This window comes from Dendropsophus ebraccatus, chromosome 1 (assembly GCF_027789765.1).
Source record: "Dendropsophus ebraccatus isolate aDenEbr1 chromosome 1, aDenEbr1.pat, whole genome shotgun sequence".
Taxonomy (NCBI): Eukaryota; Metazoa; Chordata; class Amphibia; order Anura; family Hylidae; genus Dendropsophus; species Dendropsophus ebraccatus.
In genome coordinates this window covers 80114876-80130132 of record NC_091454.1, presented here as the reverse complement: position 1 = coordinate 80130132, position 15257 = coordinate 80114876, and the positions used below count along the sequence as shown (strand labels likewise).

At 41.1% G+C, this 15257-nt stretch overlaps 1 protein-coding gene across 3 annotated transcripts in view; it reads right to left on the bottom strand.

The window, feature by feature from the left end:
• PTPRQ (protein tyrosine phosphatase receptor type Q) overlaps positions 1 to 15257 on the bottom strand; it is a 284668-nt gene that overhangs the window by 86169 nt on the left and 183242 nt on the right. For all 3 annotated transcript variants that reach the window (XM_069973994.1, XM_069973980.1, XM_069973987.1), the window contains 2 exons: positions 11076 to 11197; positions 23 to 209 (listed from right to left, as the gene is read on the bottom strand). In XM_069973994.1, the coding sequence (XP_069830095.1) occupies positions 23 to 209; positions 11076 to 11197 (309 nt within the window). The remainder of the gene's footprint in view (positions 1 to 22; positions 210 to 11075; positions 11198 to 15257) is intronic.

Genomic DNA, 15257 nt, shown 5'->3' with positions numbered 1-15257 from the left:
GTATCCCATAAAAGTCTCATACCTGCCTCAAGTGTGGTAGCAGTCACTAGATTGCTTGATTTCCCTTTTGTAACAGCAGAGTCTAGATCTCCAGTGAATGCTATGACTATTATGGAATAGCTGGTGAATGGCTTCAGGCCTGTGACTTCAATATTTCTACTTTCATTGCTCCACCTTATAAACTCCTTTCTATAGTCTGCACCATTGGTCTATAAAAGAAACACAAAATCAATTAACTAAATTTGACTTTAACTTTAAAAAAATTGGAGCCAATTTACGGCTCATTGACACGTCCCCAAAAACTCATGCATGGATGGTGTCCTGGGGACTGGACCTCGGACCTCCCAGCATCATGATTAATTATGATGTCAGGAGCTCCGATACTGTTTGAAGGTTTGCGGGAGTGTATCTTTTAGGAGGGTTCAGGGTATAGTCAGTATTTCCTGACCATAAAAAAAAATGTAAAGGGCAAATATAATAATAATAATAATAATAATAATAATAATAATAATAATAATAATAATAAACACATATTTAGCAGTGCAACTCTCCAGCTTGTCTTCTCCACTGGTCAGCTGCAGTGCTTGGGAGAGATCGGCCTCTTGTGACCGGAGGCATAATGCTGCCTACAGCCAGAAGACTGGAAGGAAAGCCAATGGCTCATCATCCTGTCAAACAAAGCATTGCATTTAACTGTATGTGCCCCTGATTAGGAGCGCATACAGTTAAAGGACCAGGCACAGCATCTGGCAGTCAGGGGGTGGTCAAAAGATGTAGAAAAATTTTACATAATATAGAAATTTTGAGCAACAATGAATTAACCTAATCAAACTGCTTCACATTAAGTTTGCACACACAGTTCCAACACAATACTTTTAGCAGGTACTTTAGCAGGCACTTCATAAATACAGTGGAATAGGAAAAAGAAGCACAAAAAGAGATTGTTAATTTTAAAAAATGTGCAAGAGCAATTATAAATTTCCCCCATATGTCATTTTCAGAAACCACACAACTTACCTAATAGGTAAAAACTCCACATAGCTGTCAAACAGGGAGGTTGTCATAAATGTTCAATCTGAAATCACGCTACTGCTTTGAAATACAGCCTATAACCTTGTAGGACATTTTTACAATATCATTTCAAGTGTTTTAGAATAGTCAATGATTAGGTAGCTGTACGGTAGTTTTCCCCTGGGGGGGGGGATGTATATTAAGTGCAGCTGCTTAGATTTTAGGACTGGCCATCCCTGACAGATGCACTGCTTTATCCTACTCCTGACTTTTCTCAGTTGTCTAAAATGCACTAAACAGACATTCCCTTTTCTCACAAGACCTGTAGCTTCAACACTTGGTTTACAAATACAACAAAAGTGTGTCATTTAAAAATTTTTACAATCACAACGGAACTTCATCTTGAACTCATCTCATCGATGATCTACAGTAAACTGCGGTGGTCCACATATTAAATGAAAACAGTTTGCGTAAAGACAATAAGCTCTAATCCTGATTTATGGCTTCCTGTAAAGTACTAAACCAATCCCTAAAACACCTGACCTAAAGGCTAGGTACTAACGTGTATCGTGTAAGGAGTCTGGGACCTTGAGGGTGCACTACCCCCCTGAGTGTTGTTATGTTAGTCTAGTTATTATTACTGCAAAAGACTACTACTGTCATCTTTACAAATCCCATATATAACTTTTTTTCATATAGCTTTATTGATGCAAGTCATGTTAATCCTCATCTGTTCCATGTGAACATTGTTACTGAATGGATCATCAATGTCTGTGAATCAGAATTTATGTACATTTTTTTTTTTTAAGCATACTGCCCAAAAAAGAGTGGGGCTTAGCACACAAAGTACAACATTCATCAAATGCTAAGCTAAATGAAAAGAAAACTGACAGCATGGATATGCATATATCCATGCTGACAATTCCCAGTTACCTACTGAGCGAGCATCCTGTGGATACCTTCCTCTTCGCTGTGTGATCTGGCATTTTTGAAAAGTAGGTGGGTCTGAGACACTGTATATGACAATGCTGCTCTCTAGCCACCACTCCCCTGCCTCCTCCAGAATGATTGATAGTCGGCTCATCTTTAGTTGCACTGGATTTCAACCCAACTGTAAATCATTGTCAGAGGAGGCGGGAGGAGGGGGGGGCTTGAAGACACAGTTGTGGCCAATGAACAAAGCCGATGCAGACAGTGTCACAGACCCACCTGTGTTAGGGCCCTATTATACGATCGATTCGGCCAATTATCTCTCTATGTAGAGACAATGATCAGCCGATGAAACAATAATCAGGTCCAGACGTAAAATCATCTTGATTTATGCACGGCTGAAGTCTGGTGACTGTGTTAAAAAAAAAAAAAAAATTCTATATACCTATCCATGCTCCCTGACGTCCTGCTAGCTTTGGCCTGTTCCTGGCACTGTCTGACTAACGATGTTAGTGCCGCCCTTGCTGCCGCATGATCGGGCAGTGTATGGGCTTAGTAAGCGAGCGAAAGTTTTCCAATGTACTAGTCCAGCCTATTTCCAGCCATTTATTAATATCAATAATTGGTCTCTTCTTGTTTATTGAAACAAACATCATGCAACACTCCTGTAGATAAAGCTAATAAGACTAATAGTAAAGGGTAAAGGGCCATTGCTAGAAATACTCCTGGGTTATAATCGGTCCGTGTAAAAGTGACAATAATAAGCTGTGGAAGTGGAAAACCCCCAATTCTCAGCTGATTGTTTATTTAGAGCATGTCTCAAAATTTCTCTTCATTGGCCACACATCTACAGCAGTGGGTATGGTTTTTTTTATTATTATTATTATTTATTTTTCCAACCTGAACACTTTAAATAGTAAAATATATTGCTGGACAATCCCTTTAATTTGATTGTTAAAGAAAACAAGTAAGAAAATCAAGTAACAATGAGAAAAAAGAACTGAGAAGTCAAAGCATAGCAATGACATCAGCTTGGCATGAGATCAGAGAGATGGTCTTCTATGTCAGTGAGCTTAGCATGATCATATTGTAGCAACAACTTATGAAACTGTAGAATATCAAACTTTTAAGCTGTTACCTTTCCCTGTTTTAATTTCATTAGCACACTGACCTAAAGATATGGATTTTGACTTCAGCTGTCTAAAATGAAGACAAGATTTTCTTTTATCAGAGCTGCTGTAACGTCATCACATTGAACAATCATTTTCTACTTCAAGCTCTCTAAGTAGAATCAAAAAGACCTTGATGAAATAATCTCTAGTATTTGGTTATCATTTTTAATTTTAGCGGTTCCCAACTCTCATGTTTCATGTGTCTGCTATTTTATCTCCTTAGTCTCCAAATGTTTAGTTTTCATTAGAATTTTTTCTTATCTCAATACTCTTCTCCACCAGATAAATTGATGTTATCCTTTTGTCTGTCACTGATGTTTTAGTAGGCATACTAATGGTAAGGCAACGACTTAGAGGTAATAGTAGACAAAGCCTAACCAATTTAGTTATCTACTAAATCAACAACTTTCTGTAATAAGCAATTTATCCAGAAAAATAATACTTTTCAAGCTGTTATTGGCTGCTGTGCATTAAATCGAGAGTGACTAAAGCCTGTGAATAACTAGTAAAAACTAATATATATTATATACATTTGTAAGAAAAAATGTTCTTGTACTGTAAAAAAAAATTAGTGTCACTTGTTAACCACTTAATCAACCACGTTGTGTGAACCTAATGTTCACATGTCAAAAAAAGAGAAAAGGTGTCTGCCTTTTCTACTTAAAAAGACGTCCGTCATTGCCGAAATTTGATTGAATTTAATGCAATGCATTGAAGTCGATGGAATGACAGACGTCCAATGCACACAGTGTATTAAATGATGGACGTTGTCTGCGCAGACGTCAAAATAATGATACACACAATGTTAGTGTGTTTGTTTGAATAAAGTGAATGAAATCAATAAAATTAGTAATGAACTATCAAATTATTAAGAAAAAAGAGGGGGGGGTGTTATCCTTATTATTTTTAAACTTTCATACCAAAAAGGGTTGTAAATTTAAATTCACATAACATTTGCACAACTTTTCTCTACTTTCCAAATGAGCAAACATGTAAATAAACTGTTTACGAGTATGGCCGTTTGTTACAGATTTATCAATGCTAAAGACAGAAACAAAAAAATTTGAATGCAAATCAAAACCTGCTCATGGCAGACATAGGCCCTGATTTATTAAAGTGTGAGAAATAGAAAATTGTGTAAACTGCTCATAAGAACCAATCACAGCTCAGTTTTTACTTTACCAGAACTAAAGCTAAACTGTGACTGATTGCTACGGGCAGTTTACACCAGTTTCTATTTTATACATTTTGATAAATCGGGCCATAAATTTCACTTCCTATCTTTAGGACAGTCCAAAATGCAGTAGACATGCACTTCTTACATTTGGCAAATCTTAGAGTAATGCACATTGATTTAAAGCAGCCTTATATGCTGAATCTTTCCCTAGGAATTTGGAGATGTTTTGTCATTTCCTTCTATAAAATCTAGCATAAAATACACAACTTAATTTGTGCTACCACATGGCTTGTATACCATGTTTCAGGAAGAGGATAATGTTTAGGCTGCAGTAAATGAAAATATAGACAAACGTAAGGAATATAGAAGCAAAAGCAAAAATTAAGAGTTCTGCAATTTTCTTTATGGATATGGAATATCTCCAGCTTCTGAAATAAATTTGGGAATAACAGCATGAATCCAGAAGCTTCAGGACAGAATTTTGTGTTAGATATTTTTTAAATAATTTTTAGGGATGATCTCTGATTTAATTCTTGACATTAAGGCTGGGTTCACACTACTTTTTTGCAATCCGTTTTTTTTTTTTTCATTCTATTTTTTTTTTTTTTTTTGCAAAAATTGGATAAAAAAAACAGATGCATTTGTGTGCATCCATTTTGATCTGTTTTTTCATTGACTTCCATTATATAAACAAAAACAGATCAATTTTTTTAATGGACACAAAAATAAGATTGACAACATTTGTATTCTTTTTTTCATAAAAAAAAAAACGGATGGAAAGCACGGATTGCAAAAACGTAGTGTGAACCCAGCCTTAGCCTAAAAATAAGCTGACACTTCCTTTTCTTACAATGTTAGTCTATGTTCCCACAGCGTATCTCTTCGTAAATGTACGGCCGTTGTTGCAATCTATCTTATCTTCTATGGGATTCCAGCCGGAGCGTATACACATAGTATAAGCTCCGGCCGGGATCTTTAGCCGCACCGCAAAGAACTGACATGTCAGTTTTGTGCGGCTGCAGGCTGCGGCCGCACACTCAATAGCGTGCACTGTGGAATTCTGATGCGGGCGCGCACGGATTTGCCCACATCAGAACTCTGCGAAAGGAAAGATCATACGGCCGGTACTGCAGTACCGGCTGGGGTGATCTTTTCAGAGACCGACCGTTCTGTTACCCGGCTGGGTCACTGAATGGTCAGTCTCTCATGCTGTCTCTCATATTTCAGGCAGTATTGTGGTCCTCATATTGCAACCAAAAACAAGAGTGGATTGAAAACACAGAAAGGCTATGTTCACACAATGTTCAAATTGAGTGGATGGCCGCCATTTTATAGCAAATATTTGCTGTTATTTTAAAACAACGGCTGTCGAATTGAAATAATGGCAGTTATTTACAGTTATATACTGTGTGTGAACCTAGTCTAATAAAGAAGAAGAGATCTTCTGGTGCAGCACTGCAAAAAAAAAATCAATAAAAAAAATAGGGTCTCCAAGGTAAAAGTAAATTTATTACATATAAAAGAATAAAACAAATTCTATAAAATAATAAAAGAGTGTACAGATGGCGCATTTTAGGAAGTTATATCCCGTCATCTGATCTGGAGATAGGGTGCCTATAGAACAGTCACCAAAAAATGGTCATCAATGTTCTCCTCTTTGGGCTGTATAGGAGAATCTAAAGAAACTGCACACACAAACAAGAATTCCAGACTTTGTCTAAACGCTTTACAGCAAAGACATGCCTGCCCTCTTTCATCAGGAATTCCTTTAAAAAAGCAGCAACACTTAGGGCCCTATTCCACCGGACGATTAACGTTCACATAATCGTTAACGATTAACGATCTCAAACGACCGCTATTGCGAAAAGACCTGAGAACGTTCACTCATTGTCATGGAACGATAATCGTTACTTATGATCGTATTTGCGATCATTTTTTCTTCGCTATTTCTTCGCTATTGCGTTTGTATCTACTGCAAACGACTTCTGACGTCTTATTCAATGCAGACGATTTGTGAACGTTTTGCGAACGAGCAACGATAAAAAAAGGTCCAGGTCTTATAAAGCGATCAACGATTTCTCATTCGATCGTTAATCGTTAACTGCTATTCAAATGAACGATTATCGTTTAGATTCGAACGATTTAACGAAAATCTGAACGATAATCGTCCGGTGGAATAGGGCCCTTAGTCAAAAATAATCCCTCCAACCAGCTGCCAAACCTTCTGATGCCAAAGATAAGGCACTTGATTTCATCACCACTTTTACCACTCAAAATAAAACTATCTGCTCCATCATTTCCAAACACTGGAATATTCTACTTAAGAACCCCTTAAAGATATTTAACCGCCCAGACCCATCCTCACTTTCTGTAGCTCTCGCACCCTGATACTTGCTCCCCGCAAACTGAAGACAATTAAGCCTACAATTCATTGCCCTTCCTTTCCAAGAAACCAGACAGTTTCAAGACAGAAAGTCCGTCATAACACCTGCATATTTTCATCCAACCAAACCTCCTGGAATGCACCTGTGGACTACAGTACATCTGGTATCCTATCAAACCCTTCTAAAACCAAACCAGACTAAAAATCCCATAGGGCCAACATCACTAAAGGCTTTACTCTTCATAGCATTTCAAATAGAGGTTCCAAAGAAAGAACCTTCCATGGCATCCTCCCTCCCATGAATTTTCCTATTATCATACATGCATTTGCCTCAATTTGTTTATAGCCCAATATACTTGTTTATGATATTCCTTCATTCATATATTTATTTATTCATTTCACATATGATATATACATATGTCCCCATCTGCCACCTATGCAACCTATGTCTTTTTTTTTATTGACCCCCACTCATTATACTTGTGCAGGTATATCCTTCTGTGTACATATCTGTGTCCTCTTGGGACTGGCCTGAGTGCTTCCCCTCCTAGTTACTTTTTTGAATCATCCATAATCAGGGGCGTAGCTAAAGGCTGATGGGCCCTGGTGCAAAATTTTAGCTTGGGGCCCCCCATCTCACCCGATCAGGCAAAGTCCTATCTAACGTTATATCCAATTACTCTAATGTGCCACCATGTTCTAATGCCCTGTCACTGCCTCCACCTCATGTACTGCACTACTGCCCCCTATAATTAATGCACTGTACTGTGTCATTGTCTAATCATTGTTTTCCAATCTTTGACTCTACAGCTGAAAAACTACAACTCTCATCATGAACTGCCAGTTGGAAACGATGGGGGTTGTAGTGCTGCAACCTGAAGAGCCACATGCTGCAAAACTACAACTCCCATTATAAACTGTCAGCAGGGCATGATGAAGTTTGAACTTCTGCAACCTGGAGAAGTCACCTGATATCACCTGCAGTCCTATGTAACACCACAGATAACAGTGATATCCCTCTGAGTACAGATAATGTAGTAGTCATCTGCAGTCCTATGTAACACCACAGATAACACAGTGATATCTCTGAGTACAGATAATGTAGTAGATGTCCCCTGCAGTCCTAAGTAACACCACAGATAACACAGTGATATCTCTGAGTACAGATCATGTAGTAGATGTCCCCTGCAGTCCTATGTAACACCACAGATAACACAGTGATATCTCTGAGTACAGATAATGTAGATGCAGCACAAGCTGGAGCTCAACGCGGTAAAGATACGGCCATAGGACACAGCTTGGGCCGCCAAGGCAGATGTCTGGAGGAGGGGGCGCTGGTACTTGCTGTCATCTGATTAGGTAAGAGGCCCAATCAGATGACAGCATGTGCCAGGGGGCGCAGCGGGACAGATTAGCGCAGTGCTTCCCAACCTTTTCCACCTCGGGGCGCCCCTACTAAATGATGTTCTACAAAATAAGAAAACCGTCATACAGTGACTCACCGGTGATGTCTTCTTTGATCTGAGGCGTCACTTTCCCTTTTCTTCTTCATCCGGCCCAGTCCTCCATGATGATTCCTTCCAGATACGTTTCATCCCCTTAGAACCTGCGAGACAAACAATTTAGGCTCCGCACATTTCTAGCAACTTCCTTCCCTTCCTCCCTCTTGTAGGCTCCCATAGTAACTGCGCTGTTTGGTGTAATGTGCAGTAAAGTGAGTAGGAATGTGGGATGCCCCCTGTATGTAGGATCCCCTGCTGTGCCCCCATGAGCTAATAATGGCCCCAGAGGTGCCCCCATACAATAATAATGCCCCCAGAGGTGCCCTCATGAGCTAATTATGCCCCCAGAGGTGCCCCCATGAACAAATAATGGCCCCAGAGGTGCCCTCATGAGCTAATAATGCCCCCGAGGTGCCCTCATGGACTAATAATGCCCCCATGAACTAATAATGCCCCCAGAGGTGCCCCCATCAACTAATAATGCCCCCAGAGGTGCCCCCATGAGCTAATAATGCCCCCAGAGGTGCCCCCATGAGCTAATAATGCCCCCAGAGGTGGCCCCCATGGACTAATAATGCCCCCATGAACTAATAATGCCCCCAGAGGTGCCCCCATCAACTAATAATGCCCCCAGAGGTGCCCCCATGAGCTAATAATGCCCCCAGAGGTGCCCCCATGAGCTAATAATGCCCCCAGAGGTGCCCCCATGAGCTAATAATGCCCCCAGAGGTGGCCCCCATGAGCTAAAAATGCCCCCAGAGGTGCCCCCATGAACTAATAATGCCCCCATGAACTAATAATGCCTCCAGAGGTGCCCCCATGAACTAATAATGCCCCCAGAGTTGCCCCCTATGAACTAATAACGCCCCCAGAGGTGCCCCCATGAGCTAATAGTGCCCCCAGAGGTGCCCCCATGAACTAATAATGCCTCCAGAGGTGCCCCCATGAACTAATAATGCCCCCAGAGTTGCCCCCTATGAACTAATAATGCCCCCAGAGGTGCCCCCATGAACTAATAATGCCTCCAGAGGTGCCCCCATGAACTAATAATGCCCCCAGAGGTGCCCCCATACAATAATAATGCCCCCAGAGGTTCCCCCATATACTAATAATGCCCCCAGAGGTGCCCACATGAGCTAATAATGCCCCCAGAGGTGCCCCCATGAACTAATAATGCCTCCAGAGGTGCCCCCATGAACTAATAATGCCCCCAGAGGTGCCCCCATACAATAATAATGCCCCCAGAGGTTCCCCCATATACTAATAATGCCTCCAGAGGTGCCCACATGAGCTAATAATGCCCCCAGAGGTGCCCCCAAGAACTAATAATGCCCCCAGAGGTGCCCCCATACAATAATAATGCCCCTAGAGGTACCCCCATACAATAATAATGCCCCCAGAGGTGCCCCCATACAATAATAATGCCCCCAGAGGTGCCCCCATACAATAATAATGCCCCCACAGGTGCCCCCATATACTAATAATGCCCCCAGAGGTGCCCCCATACAATAATAATGCCCCTAGAGGTGCCCCCATACAATAATAATGCCCCCAGAGGTGCCCCCATACAATAATAATGCCCCCAGAGGTGCCCCCATACACTAATAATGCCCCCAGAGGTGCCCCCAAGAACTAATAATGCCCCCAGAGGTGCCCCCATACAATAATAATGCCCCCAGAGGTGCCCCCATAAACTAATAATGCCCCCAGAGGTGCCCCCATATACTAATAATGCCCCCAGAGGTGCCACTAAAAAAACAAACATCCTACTCACCTAATCCGCGCTGTGTGGCTGCAGGCAGCAGCTCTCCTCCTCCTCTTCGGGCTCCATCTTGCGAGCCGCAGGGACGGGACTTCCGGCAGACGTGATGACGTCACATCATCACGCCTGCCGGAGGGGCACATGATCACGGCCCGGCCTCCCATAGGCTGCTGGTATGAAGTGCCGGCAGCCTATGGGAGGGAATACAGGAGGAGGACGCTGACAGGTCCTTCTCCTGTATTCTGATCGCTGTAATGTTCCGCCCGCTCACTGTGCGGGCGGAACATCAAAGCGATCAGTGCATCCCGCAGCTTCTCTGGATGCTCAAAAACAAGTGGCAAGGGGGGCCGTGCGGGCCCCCCTAGCGTAGGGGCCCGGTCGCCATGGCGACCCCGGCGACCCCTATAGCTACGCCACTGTCCATAATCTAAAGTTACCTAAACCAGGGGTAGGGAACCTTGGCCCTCCAGCTGTTGCAAAACCACAACTCCCATCATGCCTGGACAGCCAAGGTTCCCTATCCGTTTTACACATTGCAATAAGTGATGGTATACGGCTACAAACAAGTGCCAATCATGCCGGTTACATGGCATGACTAATCATGCAGCTAGGCCGCTAGAAGAATTGCTGCATATTGGGAGGTCATTATATTGTTATCAGCCACTCTCCTGTTTAGACAGAGATGTGCAAGCAATAATGATGATTTTACTGGCCGCACACGGAACGGCCGGTGTCAGCCCCCATCATCTTGATCTTTCTGGCTGCAGAGCTCTGATGCGGGCGCATCAGCGTGCGCCTGCATCAGAGCTTCCCATAGCACACAGTGAAGCAAGCGTCCTGAGCCGCTTGCTTCACTGTGTGAACTGACAGGTCTTTCTGCGGCCAGAATTCCCTGAATTCCAGCAGCAGGAAACCGACATGTCAGTTTTTTTCCGGCGCCGCATGGGCTCCCGGCCGGAGCGCATACGGTGTGTGTACTCTCCGGCCGAGATTGCATTGAAAATAAGGCAATGTTCCACTCCTCAAAACTACGGCCGTAGTTCTAAGGCGAGAACTACGGCCGTAGTTTTATATAGTGTGAACATAGCCCAACTCTGTAATACAGATAAAGAATGAGTGAAACCAAACCATTTCTTACCGATGAGATGTTGATGAGATATGAGGTAGGTCCAGTTATAACCAATGGTTGACTCCAGCTGATATTTACACTGTTAGGTGATGTGGCCACAGCTGTAACATTTTGTGGAGGTCCATCTGCAGCTGCAGGACATGGAAAAATGGTGAACAAGGAAACTCTATTAAAATGGTGCTTATTTAAACTCTATTAACATAATGTTCATTAATGTAATAGTTTAAATCATTGCAAAGCAATCCAGGAAGTTGAATACAAGCAGATATACATTCGGGATATCTCTAAATTTAAGAAGGAATATAGTCAAATAATTGTGATGATCTGTTGATTTTTGCTTTTCATTTCAATCATAGATTTTCTTGTGCAGTTAATACAGAGTCTAGAGTGGAAAAGAATTACCAGAACTCAAACTCCAACTATTATATTTGTCATTCTATTTGTACAAAGAATACAATTAAATTTTTTTCATTAGTAACACAATGAAAATGCAATGGGAATGCATTGTTTAATTTCAGTAATTTCGTTACGGTCTTGCTTCTTTTCATTGCATTAGGGTCTGTTTACACAGAGGGATTTATCTGACAGATTTTTGAAGCCAAAGCCAGGAATGGATTTGGGTAGAGGAGAAATCTTAGTCTTTCCTTTATGGCCTGACCCCTTTTTGAAGTCTATTACTGGCTTTGGCTCAAAAAAATCTGTCCTATTAATCTGTCAGTTTAACTGTTCCCTTACTGCATCACTTCATTGAAGTAAATGATCATTTTTATTGTCGCCCAGCCATTCTTCATTGCTGAAACTCCGTTGTGTGTGAACATTCTCTTAGATTTGAAAATGAAAAAAATTAATGTGTCACTAATAGACAACATAGCGATATATCTAAATTTATTATATAATATCCTTGTTCTTTTAAGAATCTAGTATCTTCAGTTATGTCACCATTTATTTTGTCTTTAGCTTCACTAATTTATTAAATGCATCGAACTATGCCAGGGTTTGGATGGAGTACTGCTGCTCAATATTTTTTGCACAAAAAAAAAAATGGCACATGATAAATCTGGCTAAAAAAGTAGCTAAACGCATTGGAGTTAGGCACCGACAAGATTTACTTAAGACATATATATTTATAATGTACAATAAAACAGTGGGGGGATGCAATTTAACCATTAAGTGGTTCTGCAAGATGGTATCCCCAATAATAATGTACAAAAATAAAAAGATTTTTTTTATATTTATTTTTATTTTCCTACATAATTCGTTTAAAGCTCATAGGCAAACCACAAAGAATTTTAATAAAGTAGAAACAGATTATAAAAAGGACATGTTCCAGTATGTGGATGTAATCAGTAAAAACAGACCTAAGATTATAAATTCCCTCTAAGTATCTAAGGGCAATTTCACACACATGATGGTGTACCTAGTTTTACTTAATAGGATCTCTTTCTGTTTTTACCTGACAGAAACCTTAAGTGATAAAACAAAGCAAAATAACAAAGCACCCGCTAGGCTCCCAAAACGTTCTTTTTTAGGTGGAAAAACTGCCATTTGTTTTAATAATGACGGCTGTTATTAAAAGACAACTCCGGTGCTGGACTTTTACATGTCAAATGAAGCACATTACAAAGTTAAATAACTTTGTAATGTGCTTCCATTACCTTTCTTAACCCATTCTCTATCTTTCTGCCCCTGAACCCCCCATTCCTCCCGGAAGTATAGTAGTTGTATACTTAACTGATCCGTGTCAACGATGTTTTCTTCTCTCCCCGCCATCTTGTGTTGATGGCATCATCTAATTTATTCAAAGAAGGAGGCTCGCCTAACTCCTCTCCCCTAGTTAGGCCAGCCCCCCCCCCCCCTCCATAGAGGGCTGTGTATGATGAGACCAGGGGCATGTAGAGGGGGTGGATGATGATGTGACTGGGGCCCAAGGAGCATGCTATGAGCTGAACCCAAAAGTCAAGAAAAAATGAAGACTCCGATCGGAGGTCCGAGGGTCCAGGAATGGAAGGAAATTCAAATGGAGATGGATTCAGGAGTGAGAGTAAGTATTAAAAATATGATTGTGTTTGTTGTTCTGTTTAGTGTCGAAGTTGTTTGTTATTGATCATGTTCATTAATAACAGCCGTCATTATAAAAAAAAAAAAAACAGTTTTCCACCTAAAATAGCTGTTGTGGGAACATAGCCTTAAGCTGAATTCCCACCCCCAGATCTTTTGTTTTCCCCATTCATGTCCCCATTTATGTCCCATTCCTGTTCAAAAACTATATAAAGAAAAATACATTTTTTTATTTTATTTTTTATCAAGAAAAAATCACTACAGCCCCTTTGGGTTATAAGCGCATAACCAGCTTGCATTAAACCTGAAAATCTCAGATTTATTATTTCCTTTCTTTATGTGTGTTAAAACTTTTAGAGAAAAATTGGTATAAGTTTATAAATCATTGCAATTTACTGACTTTGGATGAAACATCTCTCCTATCATAATCCAATCACTTCCGCTCATAAGTACTTTTGTCCTGGTTTCCACAATAATGCATTTACTGTAACTAACAAGCATCATTTCCTGATTAACATGCTTCTATCCTTGCACAGGAATGTGAATCTTATAGAGGTCAGGGTCATCTTTGCAATTCATCTGTGTCCTGATACTGGGGTAGTTGTAAAAATGTTATAACTCTGCACGGAGTCTGGAGAACCAATCACTTGTGTATAAGGATGTAAACCATACAGGGAACAATTTATCATATTGATATTATATCATTTCAGCTTTCACATTGATATTCTAATAAAAAATAAATAAATAAAGTTTGGATTTGGTTGTTTTCATTTGAATCCTGTCTCATTTCCCTATGAGGGCGTCTACATGGCAGGAGGTGTGGGCTAAAGGCCAAGATGAATGTGTGACCAGAGGACAAGATGAAAGGCATAAGCAACATACAGTGTACAGGTTTATTATTCAAGGCACTGATGAGGGCTTTTTTTTTTTTTTTTTTTCAAAATCTGTAGCACCATGTCTGAACTCTAGAAGCCCTTAGAAACCCTTTGTAACTCATTTGGCAAATCAGAAAGAGGGATGGCTTAATATGTAGCATCATAGCTCAAAATTTACTTATCATCTATATTCAGGACAATGTAAATTAAAGTCATGTTTTATAGGTTTAGTAACAGGTAGGCTACACAACCATCATTTTGTAGCTGTCTCTTCAGACGGCCATCACCTTGATAGCAAAACATGATCATGAGCAATATTTGCAGGCATCGATGGCAACCATCCATAAAAGATTTTTGCAAAACAAACATTGTATGAACATAGCCTAATGATGTTAAGCAGATGGCATAGCTGGCATGGCATCCACTGAAGAACAACTTGTCCTAAAATAATGTTCAGTCGAGTATATTTTGAGTAATTATTCTGCAAGTTGTTCTGAACCCTGCAACAGTAATGTGATTGTAGATAAACCTGATGACCAATGTAGCCATCATTACAGAGCCCACTGGGGTTCCCAAGATTCTTAGGTATACATGGATACATCTTTGAACAATTTCAAAATTGTGGCTGTTGTTTGCACAACTTTTGTGAACCAGATTAATTTTTATTTAAATGTAATCTGTACGCTATATTTTATGCCAACGGCTGCAGACACTGGTGGACAGATGTAAGGGTGTAAAAAGCAAACTGTACATTTCCCAAAGTCAATGGTGGCTTTCAAACCTATAAAATTGTCTTTTTATTTATCAGCCAAGTGTTAGGGAGGTGGGGCCAAGCTGCTGAAGTTTCAAAACTGCCGTGCCTTTTCGCTCACCTTTACCTTTAAGTTCCTCCTTATATATAGGGCATCAATCCTGTACATTAATCAAGAAGGGTCTGGGAGGTGAGGGCAAGCACAGAGGTTTTCCCGGCTGTGAGAGTTTAAAAGTTTGGCCACACCACCTTGACACTTAAAGGGGTACTCCAGCGGGGGGGGGGCACGCTGGGACCGGGGACGAGGTGGCTGAGGGAAAAGACGTCCACTCACCTCCCCGATTCCAGAGGCGGGTCCCGCATCACGGCGCTCCGGTGCCCGGTTCCCGGCCGCTTCCTGGTGACGTGACGTCTCAGGTCCGCTCAGCCAGTCAGTGAAGGAGGGGGGATCTGAGCGGACTTGAAACGGATCCCGCCTCCTTCACTGACTGGCTGTCACGTCTCGGG